The sequence below is a fragment of the Neolamprologus brichardi genome, chromosome 4 (genome assembly GCF_056152115.1).
Source record: "Neolamprologus brichardi isolate AB-2024 chromosome 4, ASM5615211v1, whole genome shotgun sequence".
In the NCBI taxonomy this organism is placed as follows: domain Eukaryota; kingdom Metazoa; phylum Chordata; class Actinopteri; order Cichliformes; family Cichlidae; genus Neolamprologus; species Neolamprologus brichardi.
The window spans coordinates 13,326,667-13,348,709 of NC_142107.1; the positions used below are offsets into that span (position 1 = coordinate 13,326,667).

Below are 22,043 nucleotides of genomic sequence, written 5' to 3' on the forward strand. Positions count from 1 at the left end.
ACTGTGCGGGAAAATACTAGTAGATCAGCAGAAATAATTTGGAAATAATTTAAATTAACATAAAGGTTTTTGCTGCACATCAGTTTGTGTCTTCTGTATATTCTGGGAAATTCCTCATCTTTAGAACAGCAATCTCCACAGAAAGACTTTGGGATAGGGTGACTCGGTAAATAAAGCACAGTAACTCAACATTGCAAGGAAAACTTGAATTAGACACTACAGCTTTCATGAATTCTGAAAAACATTAAATATTTCCAGTCATTCCATAAGGAGTGAAAAAATACTGATAATGAATGAACTTCTTCTTCTTCTTCTTCTTCTTTTTAATTACCTTCACCTTTAACAACATTACACCTCAGTTTGTTAGATGAGCCCAGTGTTGCTACCACTAATATTACCACCAGGTATAATTAGTCAGTAGTAGTGTCAGTATATTATTTGATGATAAATGTGAAGACTCAAACCAGTGGCAGTGGTAAAAAGATACCTATTAAAAGCACTTGACATTATTTATCAGAAAATATAGAAAATTTAAGAGAATTTAACAAAGGAAACAATTTAGAGAGAGAGCGCCGTAGCTCCTCCTCCTCCTAGTTGTATTAAATGGCTACTCCAGTACCTCCTCTTCTTATCTTACCGTAAAATCTCAGCTGACATTGACAACATGCTGGTGACTCTCTGTACTCTGATCACTGCTCTAACATGTAAAGAGTCTTATACACCAAATTATACAGCAAGAATTATCAGTCAGTGTGTTTCTCTTGACTTTATGTCTTCTTGTTGTTTGCAGGTGTGAGTGGTGTGACGGTGCTGACACAGAAACCTCCTGTTTTATCAGTGAGGAAAGGAGAGACAGCCACCATGGACTGTAACCTGGGGACTGTTACTAACACTGTCTATTGGTATAAACAGATTCCAGGAGGAGTTCCTCAGTTTGTGCTGTATTTTCATTATAGCAATAGTGGTCCAAGCTATGGCTCTGGGTTCTCCTCTTCAAAATTCACATCCACTCATCAGTCAACAACAGATTATCGTTTGATCATCAAAAATGTGGAGGAGGGAGACTCTGCAGTTTATTACTGTAAGACATGGGACAGCTCTGTTAATGAGTACGCATCACAGTGATTTACACTATGACAAAAACCTCCTCACGGATACTTCTGCTTTTTGACATTTTTACGCATATTTTTACAAGATGTCTTTGTTTTTACGCAAACAAAGACATCTTAGATACTCAGTGTAAACACACTACCTGTTATTATTTTTTTTTAGTGACAACCATCAGACTATACAAATATTCTTTCAACATATTATTGACAAATACACACAAAAAAGTTATTGACATATGGCTCTTAAATTAGTTTTGGATGAATCAGAAAGTAGATGTGTGAGAATAAGCATATTACAGATAAACATTTGTTCCTATCTAACTGCTTTTATAAAAAACACTTTTCATGTCAGACATGTGAAAAAGAGTATGAACCAGACTCAGTGATGATAAGGGTTCAAACAGATTTTTGTACTTTCCCTTTCCCTCCTGAAGATGGAAACCCTTTAATATTGCCACCAATTATTTTTGGTCATCACATTTGCAAACCTTCATTCATAATTTTCTGAAATTTAGTAAGTTGCGTGATCGCAAAATTTAACAAAGGATGGTTTACACTGAACTAATGCTGAAACAACTTGACTGGCACCTTTTGAGAAACTTTAAAATCTAACAATACTTGATTTAAAATCTGAATAAAATCAGAAAGATAAAGTGTTAGATATAGCAAATAAAAAATTCTTTCTTAAGTGGTATATGAGTATAAAAGTGATTATAAAATAATAAAAAAAAAACAATTAAAAAAGAAAGAAATTAAGATGATCACATTCTAATGGAGTGACAGACAGGAGACATTGTCACCACCAGCTGTAAATGTAGTCAAGACAAAAATTATACATATTTTCAAAGCTCCTCCTCGGTTTGTTGTTTTATAAAAAGGCTCCTCCAGCACCCCCTCTCTTTATCCGACAAAGGTAGTAGTGGCTCTCGACCTTACAAGTCCATTCTCAGCTCAAACTGAAAACATGCTGGTGGCTCTCTGTGCTCTCATCCAGTCACTTTTCCCCCCAAGTTCCTTAGACTGCCATGACCTGGATGACTGACAACCTACACAGATGTGTTGGTAAATAATGATAGAATTTCTCGACATATTCTTGTGTAAATGCTAAGAAGTCATCAGTCCATATTTTAACAAGAGGGTATATTTGTTTGAAGTTGTTGGTTGTAATAATAGTATTTACTGAGCAAGCTAGAGACTGGCCACATCTTCACTTGTGTAACGAGACTCCAAGTTTGCAATCTTAAGTAATGGAAACTTGTTGCGTAGGAGTGTCTGGGGATTTTCGTGTGCGAGAGGCGTCCAGGCCATCCTCCAAGGCGGGGTTTTCAGCACCTCACTTGCTCCTCATCCAGGAACAATCAGAAGGAGGATTTTTAAACTGGCACTGCCTGCTTCTCATCGCCAGTTTGTCCTGCTATCTCTGGTGCTAACTTGGCCTCCTAGTGGACTGATCCATGGTCCTCCGTCCTTTATCTAACGCTGCTCTAAGTCCTCAGTTCCTACCAGATTATCCTCTTGCCACATTCACGCTTCAGTTCTGGTCCGTATTGCACCAACTACTACAGTCAGATCCCAAGTAGACACTCTCACAGACACTTCCCCCAGGACTCACCGTCTCCAATCTGCAAGTGAACACACCCCATGCCAGTACGTACTCACCTCTGGTCATTCACTTGCCTTCCTGCCCAGTAACCTCCCTCTCTTCTGTTGCAGAGTTCCCTGTTCCTTGCTTCTCCGTGTGCCTCCTGTGTTTAAGCATTTCAGTGCCCTCAATCTTCCTGGGCTCTTTTTTAAGTTCACATTTTGTAAATAAACCTTGTAAATAGTTCGACTCATGTACTGAGTCTGCTCTTGGGTCCCATTGTCGTATTTCAATTAAATACAGAGATATGTATAGACACATAGTGATGGAGAAAGGTGACTGAAGAAGAAACACTCACAGTGAATCAGCTGCCTTGATATATTGCACTGTAAAAAAAAGGGAGGATTCAGGGTCACCTGATCCAGTCCTAACTATATGCTTTAGCAAAAAGGAAAGTTTTAGGTCTAATCTAAAGCAGAGAGATGCATGCAGATAGATATATTCAGAGTGAGTATGAACAACAGGAAACAAAAAGGTCATTAAAAAAGAAAGAAAGATAAAAAAAAGAATAATGTTGTAATGGGTTGATAGGTGGGAGACCAACACAAATAGACATAAATATAGTAAAGACAAAAAAAATGTTGCATATACATTTTTGAAGCTCCTCCTCTTGTTAGTTGTTTTATAAAATTGCTCCTCCAGCACCTCCCCTCTTCATCCAACAAAAGCAGTACAGTCGTTTCACAGCTGCAAGTCTATCTTTCGTCAAACAGTGAGAACATGTTGGTGACTCTCTGTGCTCTCATCGCTGCTCTAACATGTAAACACTTTGACTTATATTGCACACATATATACTAATATCAGTGTGTTTCTCTTGACTCCATGTCTTCTTGTTGTTTGCAGGTGTGAGTGGTGTGATGGTGCTGACACAGAAACCTCCTGTTTTATCAGTGAGGAAAGGAGAGACAGCCACCATGGACTGTAACCTGGGGACTGTTACTGACCAGTCTGCTCGGTGGTATAAACAGATACCAGGAGGAAGTCCTCAGTATGTGCTGAGGTTTTATCATAGCTGGAGTTCTCCACGCTATGGCTCTGGGTTCTCTGCTCCAAAATTCACATCCACTCATCAGTCAACAAAAGATTATCGTTTGATAATCAGCAATGTGGAGGAGGGAGACTCTGCAGTCTATTACTGCCATACATGGGACAGCTCTGTTAATGAGCATGTATCACAGTGATTTACAGTGTGACAAAAACCTCCTCACTGTTACTTCTGCTTTTTGAGATTTACACATACTGATAACAAAGACATAAGTGAAAGCTCAGTGTACACTCACCACCCACAGAAAGCCTTTTTAAATAAATGTTATTTTTATTAACAAATGTCAGAATACAACAATGTTGTTTCACGATATGATTCACTAATACACACAAAAAAGTCAGTCATATATTGCTCTTAAATTAGTTTTGATGAATCAGAAAATTTAAAAATTGAACAAAGTACTGTCAGCATACTGTCTCACATATGAATACTTCATCAACATTTTCACTTGTTTTTCTGAAGGTTTTACTCCTGTTGCTTAAAATAACAAATAGTAACAAACAAGAAGAAATCAAATTTCACTGTTTGTTTATTTCAGTATCATTCTGTGACATCAAGCTCTAGGCAGTACATATTGGTTGATATTTTATATATCTATAATTATATTAATTTGACAATAAAATATGATAAATAACCTTTTAATTAAAAAGGTGCTGTTATTAAGAGAAACTCCAAAAGATGTCAGCGCTGTACAAAGCCCCCAATGTTTAAAGTCTTTCAATGCACCTGAAACTCCTGTTTCAATGTTACCACCAGTTTGCATTAGTCATAGTCACAGTAATGGCAGTATTGCTTTTTTATATGAGTTTTACCAGCTTCCTTTTATTTCAGATATATAAACTTTACAAAAGAATGGTCCATACTAAGCAAAAGCTTAAATCTCTACTTGATTTCATTGAATGATAAATGTGAAGGCTCAATCTAGTGGCAGTGGTAAAAAGATATGTAGTTAAATCAGAAATGATAGATAATTTAATAGAATTTAATAAAGGAAACAATCCAGAAAGAAAGAGATATAGAGAAGCAGAGAGAGAGAGAGAGAGAGAGAGAGAGAGAGAGAGAGAGAGAGAGTGAAAGAGAGAGAGAGAGAGAGATTCCCAGCTCCTCCTTCTCCTGGTTATATTAAATGGCTCAACCAGCACATTTTCTTCACATTTTATTGTCAATTCTCAGCTCACATCGACAACATGCTGCTGACTCTCTGTACTCTGATCACTGCATTAACATGTAAAGAGGACTTATGCGTCCAATCAGACCTCAAGAAAGATTTATTAGTCTGTTTCTCTTGACTTCATGTCTTCTTGTTGTTTGTAGGTGTGAGTGGTGTGACGGTGCTCACACAGAAACCTCCTGTTCTATCAGTGAGGAAAGGAGAGACAGCCACCATGGACTGTAACCTGGGGACTGTTACTGGCAGTAATGCTCGGTGGTATAAACAGATTCCAGGAGAGGTTCCTCAGTTTGTGCTGAGGTTTTATCATAGCTGGAGTTCTCCAACCTATGGCTCTGGGTTCTCTGCTCCAAAATTCACATCCACTCATCAGTCAACAACAGATTATCGTTTGATCATCAACAATGTGGTGGAGGGAGACTCTGCAGTCTATCACTGTAAGACACATGACAACTCTGTCGATGAGTTCGTATCACAGTGATTTATACTGTGACAAAAACCTCCTCACTGTTACTTCTCCTTTTTGAGATTTTTACACATACTGATAACTAAGACATCAGTGTACACTCACCACCTAAAGAAAGTATTATTAAATAAATGTTATTTTTATCGACAAACATCAGACTGCACTAACGTTGTTCCACCATATGATTAACTAATATATTTTATATGAACATTTTTTATGTCAGACATATAAAAATGATTATGAACCAGAAACACTGATGATATGAGTTATAGTTATTGTTTTGAAGACTCATCTGCTCAAATTTGAAGGTGGAAACACTTATATATTTCTCTTGCTTTTTATACTCACTGTCAACAGTTTCTAAGTTATCATATTTGCAAACAACCATTCATTCTTGTTTTTGTGATATTTAAACAGTTATGAGATGTTACTACACGGTTTGACAAATCTTCTTTTTACCTTAGAATTCCAAAATAATAAAGGATGGCTGAAATTACTTGACTGGCACATACTGTGAACCTTTCTGTCATGTGTGGCTGTGTGGCAGGCAGAATGAAGGATCCAAATTAATGAATCACAAGAAACCAATGAATGTACAGGGAGCACAACAACTGCAATAAAAAAAACAACACTGGGTTTAAATATAACAGGGGGTAACGAGGGAATGGGAAACAGGAGGGAAACACAGGTGGACTAATCTGACATAACAAGGACGGGGAGGAAGCAAGACTGAAAACACTGAACACAGGACATAACACCGCCAAAGTAAAACAGGAAATACAAAAAAGGCACGGAGACTTACAGACAGATAAGGAGACATGGCTGACAGGGAAAAGTGAACATGGAGCACAGAGAGAAGAGTAACTAAACATGAAACATGGAACACAGGGAAGGGAAGGTAACAGAAACCCAAGGACTATAACTAAGAATGTAACATAAGCAGAAAACAATAATGGGAATAAAACCATGAAAACCAACAAATCAAAACATAACTAATCAGAATCAGCATACTTTATTAATCCCTAGGGAAATTATGTAATTGTATAACTAATCAAACTAATCAAAAACACAACACGCTGGCTTCCAGACCCAGTAGCATGATACTTTCAGCTTTAACATCTAACCATGATTGATTTTATATCTGAATGAAATCAGAAAGTTAAAGTGTGAGATAATAAATCTTATCCACTGCTTCAGCTTAGTCTTATGAATAACAAGTTACAAATGTACTGTGTGATGCAGATGTGGATAAAGACATGAGAAAAACTGCGTTGCTCACATCTCAATCTGATTTGGACTTAAAAAAAGGAAAAAGAAAAACAAACTTGAATGTGACAGTAAAGTAAAAGCTCAGTCATTCAATGTGTTATGAAATATAAGCAAACTGATGAGGGGAAAATAAAGATGACAGTGAAAGTTGGCCTCAACAGGATGTTTCAGTTCCTCTTCCCTCATCAGTGACAGTCAGGAGGTTTTTGTACAGCCATGTATACAAACTGAATCACTGTGGTATTCGGACAAGGCACCAAGCTGATTGTGACAAGTAAGTACTTTTAAACTGATTATAAAGTGGGAGAGATTTTCTTAATATTATTCAGTGTTTATGTTTCGATATATTATGTTTCAGATTTTTAATCATTAATTATTAATATTCTAATGAGCCTTCAAATACAAGATTCTTCTTCAATTTGTTTCTTCAGAACTGAGAAAGCCTCTTAGATGAGGCTTGAAATGCTTGAATGCTGTTGAATGTAATTCTTTAACTTTGTGATTAGAGGCAGATATTGATCTCTGTCATTCCTATGAAGCAACAGTATTATTGAACTTTGATGAGACATTGTTTAAAGACAAAATGTGAGAATAATTCAGTCCTGATTAGTAGTAACTGATCTAAAAGTCAAATCTCAAAAAGGCAAAACACTAAATTAAAGTTAACATTCTGACCTTAATCTGGTTCAGTTTTAGAACTAACTGTATTCCGTTTAACGTTTATCATAGATGGTATTGTTTTATTTCACACTAAAGAGTTTCAGACTAAAAAATACTGACTGATGTAAATGTTTATGTGTTTGAAATGTAACATTTCTACTGCTTTAGATACTATTTATTTATAGTTTTACTGGAAGATATTAGTTTGTTCAATTTATGCAATTTTATTATTTTATAGTAAATTAGTTCATGATGATGTTGTAGGACATAACCTGAAATGGTTTTCTTGTTTGTGTGTTTGTACATGAAATCTCAGCTGCTATAGAGGATTGGTTCTAATTTGGCAGATGAGATATTTTTCATGGCTACAATAAGTTATCATTTATAATAACAGATAAATTATATTCATCCACTGCTGTCTCTTACACAGTTCTTTTCTTAAAAACTTTTCTAGTATTTAATTGATTTATTTCAATGTTTCTGAATGTCTTTCATGTATTTTCAGGCTCCAGCCTCTCTCCTCCTGTCCTGACAGTCTTCCCTCCGTCCAGTGCTGAGCTCCAGTCCAACACAGCTTCTCTGGTCTGTCTGTCCAGTCAGTCTGTGCCTTTTGCAGATGTGAGCTGGTTGGCTGCTGGGAGTCCAGTGAGCAGTGGGATCTCTACCAGCACTGGTGTTCAGAGACCAGACCAGACTTACCAAATCAGCAGCTCTCTGACCATCCAGACATCAGACTGGAACATGGATAAGGTTTATACATGTAAAGTGTCTTTGGGCTCGCAGACTTCAGAGAAAACCATCAAGAAGTCAGAATGTCCCACTGAGTAGTAGAAGGGTCAGAATCAGCATTTAACATCTATCTGGCTCTTTAATGCTTCTGGCATTTGTTTACTGCTCATTTTCATGTTATAAAATACGAGCAGTTACTGTTGTGACTGTTTGATTTATGTGCTCTACTGGCCTTTGCTATATGTTTATTCAGCAAAATAATAATAAAAAAATATTGTAACAAAATGATTGATGTGCATCTTGTATTTCCCCTTTTTGTCATATTTGTTGTTCTAGTTTAACTTACCTGCAATAGTAAAGAGGTTTGAAAAAAGATGAGTATTAAATGAAACTGAATTTTCTTTGACTGTCAGTGAGGCATCATCTATTGTACACCTCCTTCTCTCTATTTCCAGGATGCACCTGCAGGCTTCTTGTCTGTATTTAGAGTTTTATGCAAATCAAGTGGTGAGATTCTAAGTGTCAAGTAAGAGGGGACTGTCTCCGACTGAAAACATTCTCAAATGTAAATTTATTTTCATATAAAAACGCTGCTTGACAGGCCTCATACTACCTCATACATAATAACAAATACATATACATAACACAATATAATTCATAACTGCTCGGGGACCCTGACAAGCATTCTGAAGTTCATTAACAAGAGATGTCACAAGTGCAGAAATTCAGCTTCAGCTTTCTGTAGATCATCCTTGTATATTAAAGTTAATGAGCAACGTTTGGGGCACTTTTCTTTTTTAATTGTTAAACCATTTGATGACATGCAGCAAATCAAATGTCAGAAAATAAAGAATGCATTTGTTGTTTTTAAATCAGCAGTGCTTTTGGCTGCTACTGAAATCACAAGGTGTGGCGTAGCAATGAGCTCTGCTTGTTAGACTTGGCAGACTTTGATGCTGGATGTCCTTACTCAAAAAACCCCCAAAGGCATTAATGTGACATCTAAAAGACAGTTGATGGTGACTTTTAAAAGAAAAGGAAATAATAAACAGCTTTGTGTTTGAATTGCCCACATAGAGAAAAGCAATAAGATGCAACAGTAAAAAGAAACCATAAAAGTCCTGAAAAAATACATATAATAATGACAAGACTTTCAAAAGTCAAAAAACTTCCAAAGCAAACCTGCATATGGCAGTGGGTCAGGTTATATAAGTTAAGTCAGACAGATATAAATAGACATGGGCTTTATTATTACTACACTGGGGAGATTCACTTGTTACAGCAGCACAAATGTCAGGAAGAAAAAGTGATAAGAAAAAGCACAGCAATGGACTCTCTTTAGTCTTTTTAATCAATACATAAAGGTAAGTTTGTACCAATGAAAGAGTATTCAGCTGACTGTTTCTGAATAACCAGATTTTAGTAATAAAAAATTTCCATTAAGCAGCTTCCATTTTATTTTACAGAGAGCTGGTACATCTTAATTTACATGTGTAGTTATAAATAAAATGCTGAGATCTGCAGGTGCATACAGGGCAGGAAGAGAGGGAGGAGTTGAGAGTTGACGCATCACTAACTGAGTGTGAAGATTTATCTGCAATTCTCAAACCAACATTTCAAACCAGTGACACTTTTTCTCTCTGTACTCAGGTAAAATTATGAAGTGATGCTCTCTAGTGTACAAATGCCTCACAGCATGCATTTCAGAATGACTTTATGTTTTAATTATGACGAAAAACATTTTAAAAATTATGTGCTTATAAATGGATCGTTTTCCTCTGTGTGCCCCTCAGTGAAACAGTGTAAGAATTTTTTTTAATTTTAGAACAAGGAAACAGTGATTTTTAAACCGATGCTTTTATTGATTTAATGCATAACAACTGCAAATATCTGTTCATGAAAATGCAAATGAACAAATGATGTGAACCTTTTGCTTTATTCTGATTTCTAAAATATCAGTTTTGCAATAAGCAAACAGCACAAATAGTGAAAAAGCTGAATTTAAATGCCTTAAAATTCTGATCCTTGACTATTCAGTGGGACATTCTGACTTCTTGATGGTTTTCTCTGAAGTCTGTGAGCCCAAAGACACTTTACATGTATAAAGCTTATCCATGTTCCAGTCTGATGTCTGGATGGTCAGAGAGCTGCTGATTTGGTAAGTCTGGTCGGGTCTCTGAACAGCAGTGCTGGTAGAGATCCCACTGCTCACTGGACTCCCAGCAGCCAACCAGCTCACATCTGCAAAAGGCACAGACTGACTGGACAGACAGACCAGAGAAGCTGTGTTGGACTGGAGCTCAGCACTGGACGGAGGGAAGACTGTCAGGACAGGAGGAGGGAGGCTGGAGCCTGAAAATACATGAAGGATGAAAGATGTTCAGGAAAAACAGAACTGAAGTAATAAAAGTAGAAGTAGTGAAAAAATCAACAAGATTTAATACAGAATAAAGATACATTCCGTAAAAATCAAACAATATAAACAGTTTATCTGTAAAAACAAATAAATAAACAGGTAATCACACATTTTCAACTGGTTTTAAAAACTGTCAAAAAAATAAAACAAAACTAAATTAAGCCCTAATTTTACATTAAAGAGAATTTAATTTAATTCTGGAGGATATGTCAAGCAATCATATGCTATACAATGCAAGTCATTCCCTTCAATTTCAAAGGTGACAGGTTTAAAGCCAGATATTTTTAAATTTTGTACTTTACATTAATGTTTAAATTAGGTAAAACTCTTAATGAGAAAAGACAACATAGACTTATGCATTCTTTAAAAATTAAAATGCTTTGAAAATAGCAAGATTGAATGACAAAATTTTTCACTTTTTCAGTAAACAACATTTTTTTAAATTGATTGAAAACATTTCTTGATTTTAATACAACTCATAATCATGTCTAACGTATAAAATACGAGTTGGCTCTGCATCAGATACTATAAATATATAAAAAAAGATTATGAACAATAAAAATATTAAATTAAGAACTTTTCAGTAAACTATCGGAAATCTTCTAATGTTTCAGGATCAATTTAAACAGCACTTACTTGTCACAATCAGCTTGGTGCCTTGTCCGAATACCACAGTGATTCAGTTTGTATACATGGCTGTACAAAAACCTCCTGACTGTCACTGATGAGGGGAGAGGAACTGAAACGTCCTGCTGAGGCCAACTTTCACTGTCAACATATCATGCACCTCATCAGTCTGCTTATATTTCACAACAATGATATAATGTTTTCCAATATACTTTTTAATGATTAAAAATTCCTTAACCCTTTAAGACCTACCATAGAACCAAGTCCGCCAGATGCTGTAGTGTCATTTTTGGGAGCATTTCAAGTTGCTATACATCAACAGTTATAGCCCATAGTTTCATTTTTGAGATACACCAATTTTTATATACTGCAGAAAAAACGAAAAACAATCCTATAATGCAAATTTGCAAAGAAAACAGCACGTGCATCAAAATAACCTATTTCCAGCAGTGCAATTTGTGTTCTAAGCATCCCAGAAACTATTCAGAAAAGCATGAAGTTAAACATCCATCCATCCATCTTCTTCCGCTTTATCCGGGGCCGGGTCGCAGGGGCAGCAGAGAAGCCCAGACCTCCCTCTCCCCAGCCACCTCCTCCAGCTCATCCTGGGGAACACCAAGGCGTTCCCAGGCCAGCCGAGAGATATAATCTCTCCAGCTTGTCCTGGGTCTGCCCCGGGGCCTCCTCCCGGTGGGACATGCCCGGAACACCAACCCCAGGAGGCGCCAAAGGAGGCATCCTTTTCAGATGCCCGAACCACCTCAGCTGGCTCCTTTCGATGTGGAGGAGCAGCGGCTCTACTCTGAGCCCCTCCCGAATAGCCGAACTTCTCACCCTATCTCTAAGGAAGAGGCCAGCCACCCTTTGGACGAAGCTCATTTCCGCCGCTTGTATTCGCAATCTCGTTCTTTCGGTCACTACCCACAGCTTCTCTCTGCCAAGCCAACAGGACCACATCATCCGCGAAAAGCAGAGATGAGATTCTGAGACCACCGAAGTGAAAGCCCTCCGCCACTTGGCTGCGCCTAGAAATCCTGTCCATAAAAATTATGAACAGAATCGGTGACAAAGGAGCAAAGTCAAACATGACTTTTAAAAACACCAGTATATGTAGCTTGCCTCCACCAGTGTGTGAATGTGAGAGTGAATGAATAGTGGCATTGTAAAGCGCTTTGGGTGCTTTGAAAAACGCTACATAAATCCAATCCATTATTATTATTATAAGGCCTACAAGTAAAAAACTACATTTTCTGCAAAAATGACGTCACTTCCAGTTTCAGGCAGGTAATGGCGGACATGCGATAGTTCGTATTTCAATGTGGGAAGTGTTACGAACAGCTGATCGGATCGGCAAAGCGTGTTTCTGGAATATTATGTTTTTGTTCCTGCAAGCGCTTTTTATGCAATTTTTGCAAAGCCATATGTGGAAGGAAACCGTGACCTAGGGCAAGCTGATGGCATAAGATGTAAGGACATCTTATGCCATCACCTGCAGGACACTGGCCCACGGGGCCTGGAATTGCCCACCCCTGCTGTAGTGGAATACATTGTAAAAGTAACCTTCCCAACACTGGTTGTAAGTAATTCAGAAAGGTTGGAACACCTGTAGGAATTAGTAGCACCAGCTTTCAAGGCTTGATCAACTTCCACTGATCCATTGCTGTGTTTCCTGTGCCTTTGCCTTTTTGTATAGTTCTGAAATGTACATTATTTTCAGTTTTGGGTAACCTTACTTTTTTTTTTAACCTCTGGCAGTTCACCACTACCATTTCAAGCAATTCATTGGACTTGAGTGACTTAAATTGCAATAAATACCTGGAAAAATTGGGGTGTTCTAAAACTTTTGACTGGTAAATGACTAATATTTTTTATCAGTACCTTACTAATGCTTACTAATGTGTAATTATAAAAATTTGTGACCTAATTATGTTTTAGTGAAGTCTCTCTGTATCTATAATGGAGTTATTTCAATCTCAACTGTATTTACACTTAGTGTAGTAAATCACACCTTCAGTGTTACTAGTTCATGGTCATATTTTAAAGACCTGACTTACATAAATAATGTTATTGACAAAAGATAAAATAATGAAATCTCTAGTGTTCTTGTCTTCAATTTTCTAGATTTACTTTCTGGCTTATAAACGTCTAACATGAAGGTTCATTATATGGTACTAAATCTGTCTGAACTATTATAAAACACCCAGACAGAGATGGATATCTTTCTTAGCAGCACCTTTGTTCTTGGCACACTTCAGCAACACAAGTTTCTTGTTAATGAGGGAAATGAGGAAAAACCAACTAGAAAGGTTAAAAAAAATTGTTATTACATTTTCAAAAGCAAAAACATCAACATTTATATATGTAACCATGTCAAAATCAGAACATGTACACATTAAATATAAATGTGTGTACAATTAAGACAAACATCATAAACACATCTATATATGAAATGAGAATTTGCTTCTCTATTTAAAAATGTGTTTTTGATGAATCCAGTGTATATTTCTATTGATTCGTTCTGTCTGACAGATAGAATTTGTGCAATCTGGTTACTGTCACATTTACTGCAGCTGGAATGTAACAATTAAACAATTATAACCATGAAAGAGCTGAGAGTAGTCTATAAAGTCTTTATTATTTAAAAATAACTTGCAAAAACATAAAATACCGTATGTTGGATAGTTTGGTTTATGTGTTTTTACATATTATAATTTGGGCCAATGTTAGTGAATGAAATGTATTTTTCAGTACTTTTCTTTTAATACTTTTAATAATCAAGGTTAAAATGAATTAAAAAAAAAAAAACACCAACAACATTCCAGTGTTTAAAAACACAGTCTAAAGATAGTGGGTTACACTTAGTTCACTGGATATATATATTATCTGCATATGAAAGCGTTTCTAAAAGCAGAAGTAATACTGAGGAGGTTTTTGTCACAGCCTGAATCACTGTGATATGTACGCAGAAGCAGAGTCATCATATGTCTGACAGTAATACACTGCAGAGTCTCCTGTCTCTGCTCGCTTGATAATGAACTGGTAATCAATGTTTGATGAGGATTTAGAGTTGAATCTGTCCGAGGAGAATCCATTTCCAAATTCAAGTGAGCTGCTAGAATGGAGAAATCTGAGAACATATTGATGAGCCTCACCAGGAACTTGTTTATACCATTTAACATAATTCCTATTATCTCTCTTTATGTTGCAGTTGAGAACAACTTGTTGACCTGAAGAAACTGTGTGGACAGCAGGTGTTTGGGTCAACACGATCACTGCATCAACATCTGCCAGGAAACACACACAAAAACATGAATGAAAGGTTTACCTCCAAAAATATACATCCTAAAACAGAAGATCTTACATGTTAGAGCAGTGATGAGAGTGCACAGGATCCACAGCATGTTGTCAGTGTGAGGTGTAAATGATCTTTACTGTTTACTGAGATGTAAGTGGGATTGTAGTGAGAAGTGAAGCGATACTGACACTTAAAGACACAGAGGAGAGGCAAACCAAAGGAGGAGGAGATTCAACAAAATGATTTTCATTCATAGAATAAAAAATCATTTATAACGCAAATAACATCAATTAAATGTTTCTGGCTCATGTTCAACCGACACACTTATGGCTGTCATGACATATTGCTCATGAAAATATTGTTGTAAAGGGAATAAATATTATGTAACTGATTATTGACAGTTTTAGGTGTTAACACCAATCTCTTTCTAGCTGAAATGTGAGCAGGACTTATGTGAAAAGAATAAACAGTAACGTTTATAAGAACATGAGGTAGAACAAGTCTCAACAAATTCAGAACAGTTGTAATTTAAATGCAAATGCCCTTATCCTCACACATCACACGTTTTCTTCTCGTCTTATATTTATTTCTGCCTGATGTATAGTCATCACTATTTAAGAGCTGAGACTGGTGTTTACTAAATTTCTATTACTTATAGATAACTTTTAGTTATATACAGTATTAGTCCACTTCTGACATGTTTTGGCTGAATAATATCTCTATATTCCTCTGCTTGCTTTATTCATATTTTCAATGATGAAGATTAAAATTAATTTAAAAAACAAAACAAATAACGCAGTATTTGGAGGTGGTGGGATTTCAGTGTGTTTCTCGGATGTGTCTTTTTTTCAGCATGTGAAAGAGCATCAAAAAGCAGAAGTATCTGTGAGGAGGTTTTTGTCACAGTGTAAATCACTGTGATACCCCACTGCTAGCAGAGCCGTCCCATGTCTGACAGTAATAGACTGCAGAGTCTCCCTCCTCCACATTCTTGATGATCAAACGATAATCTGTTGTTGACTGATGAGTGGATGTGAATTTTGAAGAGGAGAACCCAGAGCCATAGGTTGGACCACTATTGCTATAATGAAAATACAGCACAAACTGAGGACTTCCTCCTGGAATCTGTTTATGCCAGGCAGCAACATAGCCAGTAACAGTCCCCAGGTTACAGTCCATGGTGGCTGTCTCTCCTTTCCTCACTGATAAAACAGGAGGTTTCTGTGTCAGCACCGTCACACCACTCACACCTGCAAACAACAAAAAGACATGGAGTCAAGAGAAACACACTTACATTTAACTGTAACATGAAGTCTATTCTTCAGTATATTTTAGACTCTTTACATGTTAGAGCAGTGATGAGAGCACAGAGAGTCACCAGCATGTTGTCTGAGTGGGCTGAGAACTGAGTGGAGAGATGATGGTGGAGGAGCTATTTAATACAACTAACAGGAGGAGGAGCATTGGAGTTTTCTTTTTTTCGCTTGCCTGTGTTATTAATATTATTAACAATAATAATATGTCTTGTATATATAGTTTTTATAATTATTTTTGAATGGTTGGTTATATTTTATACTTTTAACTTGTATTGTATTTAAAAACTGTAATTAGATTAGCATATTCTGCAACATAAAGTTTACAATTTCAGCTTTAGCTCTGTAAAAAATCATTTTCACAGAATGTTATTCTCTCACATGTCAAACTTTGTGGTGACTTTGCACAACAGTGGGATCATCTAATTAAATAACTAAATATCTGTAAATAAGATGGGCCTGTTTAAAATGTAATGTATAAAAACAGTTTTTTAAAAACAGAAGCAGTTTGCAGCTTGAAATTCCCACCCTGTGATAAACAATTAAGATTCAGCAGCAAAATAAAAATGATATAATTATGTCAAAATCTGTCACAGCAGTTGTATCATGACAGCTGACGGAGATGCTATTTCCTTCATTGTTATGAACAAAAAAAATAAATAAATAAAACTATAAATAAGCTAAATAAAAAGTAATAAATAAAAAAAAAATTCTGATTGGTTATATTTAAATTTGGCTATTTTAAATTATATTTCAAAGTGTCATGTTTAGGCTGTGTGCAGGCAGGACAGGAGGAATGATGGATCCAAAAGTGCAGACTTAAAGCAAAGATTTATTACTGAGTGACAAAAACTGAAGGCTGGCTAAACTGGGAATACGCCCGGCCGGCTGGCCAGCGGGCAGGTAGACGGACAGCATGGGAGAATGGAGATTGCGACACAGACCAAAGAAAACACAGGGCTTAATACAGAGATGGAGCCATCAGGGAGTGGGAGACAGGAGGGAAACACAGCTGGGACAAATCAGGGCTAACAAGACAAGGGAAGCAAAACCAGATACATAAACATGCGACATGGACTTTCAAAGTAAAACAGGAAACATAACACAGACACGTGGACTTGACAAGGGGATGCAGCTGACAGGGGAGACAGAGCAACTATGGAACACAGAGACATAAACCATGAGGCAGAGAACTCCAACAAAGAAACCAAAAGACTAGAAATGATAAACAAAATCAAAATCAAAGCTCAATAGTAATGCAAAACTAAAAAACTCCTGGTCGATGACCCAGGTACCCTAACACAAAGTTCCTCAACAAGTGATATTAAGTGCAAAATTTCAGCTTCAGCTCTCTGTATTTCAACATTTCTCATGAGGTTATGAATGAGACCTGAGAACTAAGACCTGCAGGTGCATGCTGGGCAGGAAGAGAACAAAAGCTTGGAACAAGTGAAAAAATCTGCCAATGGAACGAGTGTAAATTCTCTTGTTTCAAGATGCGCTGTCTAAAAAGGTGTTCCTATTCCTTAAAAGAAATATTTAAACCTCATTTCTCATTTGTGGGATAATAAAGGTTTATTCTATTCTATTCTATTATTCTATCTCAAAACTAAACAAAAAACTAAACATTTTAATGAATTGGTCTTCAGGCTGGGGAAATGATCATTTATCACTGTTTTGAGCAAAGCATGTAGACTGGTCAGAATGACCTTTCTGCTGTGAGAATTGCACCAAATTGAATGAGAGAAATTGAATTTTGATTTATCTGATAATGTGTGAATATGTTTCATTGTTTTCCTTTTCATACTTTTAACTTAAGAAGAAAAAACTAGCAATCCGGTATTTAAAAACACATTATCTGAAGGTGGTGCGTTTTTATTTACGTGCGCTCAGAATAGTGGCACAAAAATAACACCATACGTTTTCTTTAGAATTTTCTTGATGAATCTATAATCAGTAAGGGAAAGAGTCTGAAAAAGCAGAAGTAATAATGAGGAGGTTTTTGTCACTGTCTAAGTCACTGTGGTACAGCTGCACTGGCAGAGTCATCCCATGTCTGACAGTAATACACTGCAGAGTCTCCTGTCTCTGCTCGCTTGATAATGAACTGGTAATCAATGTTTGATGAGGATTTAGAGTTGAATCTGTCTGAGGAGAATCCTGTTCCAAAGCTGAGTGAGCTGCTAGAATGGAGAAATCTTAGAACATACTGAGGAATCCCTCCAGGAACTTGTTTATACCAGTTAATATAATTCCCGTCATATCTCTCTATGTTGCAGTTGAGAACAGCTTCTTGACCTGGAGAAACTGTGTGGACAGCAGGAGTCTGGGTCAAAACTATCACTGCATCACCATCTGCCAGGAAACACAGAAATAAATGAGTGAAAGATTTATCTCAAAATATACAAACTGTTATATAAATGTGAATAGAAAATCTTACACGTTAGAGCAGTGATGAGAGCACAGAGGGTTCCCAACATGATGATATTAGGTGGTGAAACTGTCCAGCTGAAAGATGAGAGGTGCTGTAGTGAGAAGAGAAGAGATACTGAAGCTTATAAAGACACAGAGGAGCAGAAGTAAAAGAGGAGGAGATTCGGCAAAACAGCTTTTATTTATAGAAATAAATTATTGATAATTTCATACAGTGAACATTGTCTTTATATGAGCATTATTGTTTTAATCTCAGTGATTTCATATCTTTGAATTTACTCTTCAAAAAATAAAGTACTTAATCAGTGTATCTGGTTTATATTCATATATATATATTCTTTCATAACAAATGAGATCATAACTCTGAGTTTGATGCAGTCTTGTTTTATTTTGACTGAATTTTAGTTAAGCAAGAGTTAGTGAAATTACTGAACTGTAATGCCAAATGAATTTGTGTAGTCTCATTTTTTTCAATTTTGTCTTTGTCTTTTTTTTCAATTTTGTCTGTGGCTTGAAATCATATTCACAATTAGCATGTTTTTGATCAAATTCTAAGAAGCTTGGAAAGAAGATGACCTGGATGACTGAGAACCTTCACAGTTTTTGATCAGACATATGCTACAGTACAATAATAATAAAAGCTGACGATGTTATTTGTGTTTTGGCGAATGTGAAAAGGTTGTTTTGTTTTTTTTTAATTGTTGGGGTGTCCTGTGCACAGGTGAGTCTGTGTCATAAAAAATGCCCTAACTGTTTGTCAGAACTGCATAATGAGTGTTATGATGATTCTGCTTTGAGAAATTTGCAAAAATTGACAGAGAAAAACTACAAAATATTATCTGCATAATGTATTGCAGATAATGTAAACCCACCACTTTATCTTGGTGGGTTTATAATGAGTTTGCTTTATCTCTGTGTTATCAGGATGTGGAAGAGTGTCAAAAAGAAGAAGAGAAATAAAAAAGGATGAAAGGATACCCAACGATGGGAGGGGGGATCACTGTCCCTAAATAACATGAGTGAAATATGCATTGGGTAGCTTTTGTCTGCTGCTTCTTTCCTGTTTGTCTTTTGGATGTGTTTCTGTTTGTGCTTTAAGGCTCTACACCCCAGGGTTGCTTCGCTTTTGTTTGTGTTGATTGCTATGTGTTATTTTTGCTGTAAATGCACTGTTCTGCTGTTCATATGACAATGTTTAATAAACTCTGTTCTAAGTCTGTTCTGCTCTTTTCCAGAGAATCAGTATGAGTGATTTGATTTTAATTGGATTCAAAAGCTTCAAAATTTGTGACCTGACAAAACCTTTTTCTCCTGTTTAGGTTAGGGAGACAGGTAAGAGGCCAGTATTTTCTTTTGGGTTTCTCGTTATAGGTAGGTCAGTTCTGTTTCATTTCTAGAGTGCTTTGTTTGTTGTTTTGACCATGCCCATCTTGATGCTTGCTACCTTTTGAAATTAACAAAATATCTGTTTATTGTGAAAGCGCAACCCTGTGGCAGCATTGGTCTTTCCTAGAGCGGGGGCGTTATTTTTCCTTTTTTATGTGTTTTGGGGTGTAACACATTTCATTTCATAAGTGGACTCTATTTAGTGTTCCATAACAGTAAATAAAGTTATGTTCAGGCAAAAATCAAACAGGATTCAGCTAACTGTCTCTGAATGATCAAATGGTAGTAACTAGGGGTGCAACGATACTCGTATCGATATTGAACCGTTCGATACAGTGCTTTCGGTTCGGTACACATATGTATCGAACGATACAACATTTTTAATTTATTTTATCAACTTTCCTTCTGACGGTGCTGTCTGTGTTGAGCGCTCAGTGGATCTGCACTCGACAGTGCAGCCTAGGCGGAGTAGTCGAACACAGATTCACTGAGCGCAGGGCAAGCTAGCTAGACAGAAGTTAAGCTCGTTGCAACATGGCAAATTGAACCTCCCCCACCCTCATTCAGATCTGGCGTCTGGAACTATTTTGGTCTTCATGTGACGTATGACCCTGAAGGTAAGGGTGTCATGGACTAAAGTAAAACAGTATGTCAGATGTGCCACGCAATGCTCAATTACATGAGTGGGAACTAGTGTGTTAGCGCAGTTAGCTCGTTAATGTGTTGACGCTGTCCAGCCCCACACACGGGGCAATCCGCGGTAGCTCGTTAACGGAGATTTGCCGTGTTGTGGCGTTAACCTTATTTCAGATTAAGGCTGACAGCATTAGTGGGAACACAACGAATATGACTGCACATTTACCCGATAGCATCCTAGTGCAAAGACAAGTGGAAGCAGACAAAAACAACAAGCACGCATACAAACTTTACCCGAGTCATTTAGACAGCCGTTAGCACATGATTCTCCTTATGGGGACCTGATATGTTTAATATGCTGCTGAGAATATAGCCCAGAAGAAGCGTATAGTATAGCTTTTATTTTGGAAAGAGACATTTCTCTGTAATAAACTCTCTTTTCCAAAGATGAGTGATTCCTCAATCAGATACAGGGCTCGCAAAATCGCTAGCCCGACGTCCCGGGGCTAGCGATTTTTCCAGTCGGGCTGCCCTGCTCTGCTCGTCGGCCTATCGTAATAAGGAAAAATATATGTCAATGCTTTTGCATTCTTTCGGAAATGTAGCTGGGTAATTATGTCATTGGCATCGGTGAGCTACTGTCAATATGTGACATATTGAAATCGCGTTTGAATTTGCGCTTGTTTTTTGCTTTCACTTTGCAATCGCGCGAACTGTGTATAGAGAGCGATAGCACTGATTGGTGAGTGATGATAATTTGCGCACCAATTCCTCTGACATCGTCTTATCAATCGTTAGCTTACTATGCAAACATGACAAGTGAAATCTCCTGCAGCTTAAACATGTGAGAGGTTGATCGCGCAGAGAATCGCTGAGCTTATGTGAGTGCGTGTGTAAAAGCAGCAGGATATATATATTTTAGTTCTGCTGAGCCAAATAAGACAGGTCAGGGTGAAGAAGTGACAGCCAAAGAAAAGCTTACCACAAAACGGAAAAGTTATGACAAATCAGACTATAAGGCAAAAAGAAAGTGCAGCTTTATGGTTTCATGGACAAAAGAATTTCTGTGGCTGCAATATGACAAGCTAAATAACCAGGGCTGCACATAAGTGGTCCGCAGGTGCGCATTCGCTGTCAAAATAAAAAACGCGCACAAGATAAGAAGTTGCAACACGTGTTTGCGTACATAAGATTTTCAGGAGGAGGACAGACATTTGTTTAGAACTCTTAAAGATGTCGAAGAAGCTCCTTTAAGCAATTACTTTGGTGTTCCTCCACCTCCAAAGAAATGTCAGGAGTCCGAACCACAAAAGAAGCGCGTATTCTCGGAAAAGTGGTTGCAGGAGGTGAGCTGGCTTTAAACAAATGATGAACGCACAGAGATGTGGTGCAGAATGAGCCGTGAAAATTTAATAAATGACAAATTAATAAAAAGGCATCAACATTTTTTTGTGTATCGAAAAAATATCGAACCGTGACACCAAAGTATCGAACCGAACCGAACCGTGAATTTTGTGTATCGTTGCACCCCTAGTAGTAACTAAAACATTTCCAGTAAACAGCAGTTCCATTTTATTTTACAGAGAGCTGATACTTCATCTACATGAGGTTATAAGACCTGCAGGTGCATCATGGACATGAAAAAACAGAAGAGCAGACAGGTTATGCTTCACTAACTGAGTGTGAAGATTCATTTGCAATATTTTAAACCAGTGACACTTGCTCTCTCTGTTACTCAGGAAGAATTATTAAATGATGCTCTCTAGTGTTCAAATATTACATAGCGTGTATGTCAGAAAATACTTATGTTTTAACGATGGGAAGAAGATATTTAAAAAAATGGTGT

The 22,043-nt window shown here is 37.0% G+C and overlaps 2 protein-coding genes and 1 gene segment (V, D, J or C); 2 read left to right on the forward strand and 1 right to left on the reverse strand.

Moving 5' to 3' along the window:
- Positions 1-664: 664 nt before the first annotated feature.
- LOC118454212 (Ig kappa chain V-VI region NQ2-6.1-like) lies at positions 665-1,125 on the forward strand. The segment is given in 2 exon segments: positions 665-704; positions 791-1,125. Coding segments are annotated over 2 exon segments (375 nt in total).
- Positions 1,126-3,424: 2,299 nt separating this feature from the next.
- Positions 3,425-8,396, forward strand: LOC118454210 (immunoglobulin lambda-1 light chain-like). 5 transcript variants are annotated; one of them, XM_087840311.1, is made up of 4 exons: positions 3,425-3,511; positions 3,595-3,920; positions 6,943-6,976; positions 7,868-8,396. In XM_087840311.1, the coding sequence occupies exons 1-4, from the start codon at positions 3,472-3,474 to the stop codon at positions 8,188-8,190; spliced, it is 723 nt and encodes a 240-aa protein (XP_087696437.1). In that variant the 5' UTR covers positions 3,425-3,471; the 3' UTR covers positions 8,191-8,396. The 5 variants fall into 5 exon arrangements, with proteins under 5 accessions (XP_087696437.1, XP_087696439.1, XP_087696441.1 ...); XM_087840313.1 differs by lacking the exon at positions 3,595-3,920 and adding an exon at positions 5,111-5,436; XM_087840315.1 differs by lacking the exons at positions 3,425-3,511; positions 3,595-3,920 and adding exons at positions 4,978-5,023; positions 5,111-5,447 and having other exon boundaries at positions 6,942-6,976.
- Positions 8,397-10,118: 1,722 nt separating this feature from the next.
- LOC102784817 (immunoglobulin lambda-1 light chain-like) lies at positions 10,119-18,222 on the reverse strand. Of its 2 annotated transcripts, none has more exons than XM_087840316.1 (4): positions 18,183-18,222; positions 17,773-18,097; positions 11,144-11,178; positions 10,119-10,443 (listed from the first exon to the last, which is right to left on the reverse strand). In XM_087840316.1, the coding sequence occupies exons 1-4, from the start codon at positions 18,220-18,222 to the stop codon at positions 10,121-10,123; spliced, it is 723 nt and encodes a 240-aa protein (XP_087696442.1). In that variant the 3' UTR covers positions 10,119-10,120. The 2 variants fall into 2 exon arrangements, with proteins under 2 accessions (XP_087696442.1, XP_087696443.1); XM_087840317.1 differs by lacking the exons at positions 17,773-18,097; positions 18,183-18,222 and adding exons at positions 14,093-14,418; positions 14,496-14,535 and having other exon boundaries at positions 11,144-11,177.
- Positions 18,223-22,043: the final 3,821 nt, after the last annotated feature.

Coding starts and splice junctions, on each gene's coding strand:
- LOC118454210 (XM_087840315.1), top strand. CDS start 4,984: ATGCTGCTGACTCTCTGTACTCTGATCACTGCATTAACAT. Junction 5,448..6,941: donor GATGAGTTCGTATCACAGTG/ATTTATACTGTG, acceptor CTGAATCACTGT/GGTATTCGGACAAGGCACCA. Junction 6,977..7,867: donor CACCAAGCTGATTGTGACAA/GTAAGTACTTTT, acceptor ATGTATTTTCAG/GCTCCAGCCTCTCTCCTCCT.
- LOC102784817 (XM_087840316.1), bottom strand. CDS start 18,222: ATGTTGGGAACCCTCTGTGCTCTCATCACTGCTCTAACGT. Junction 18,098..18,182: donor TCTCATCACTGCTCTAACGT/GTAAGATTTTCT, acceptor GTTTCCTGGCAG/ATGGTGATGCAGTGATAGTT. Junction 11,179..17,772: donor GATGACTCTGCCAGTGCAGC/TGTACCACAGTG, acceptor CTGAATCACTGT/GGTATTCGGACAAGGCACCA.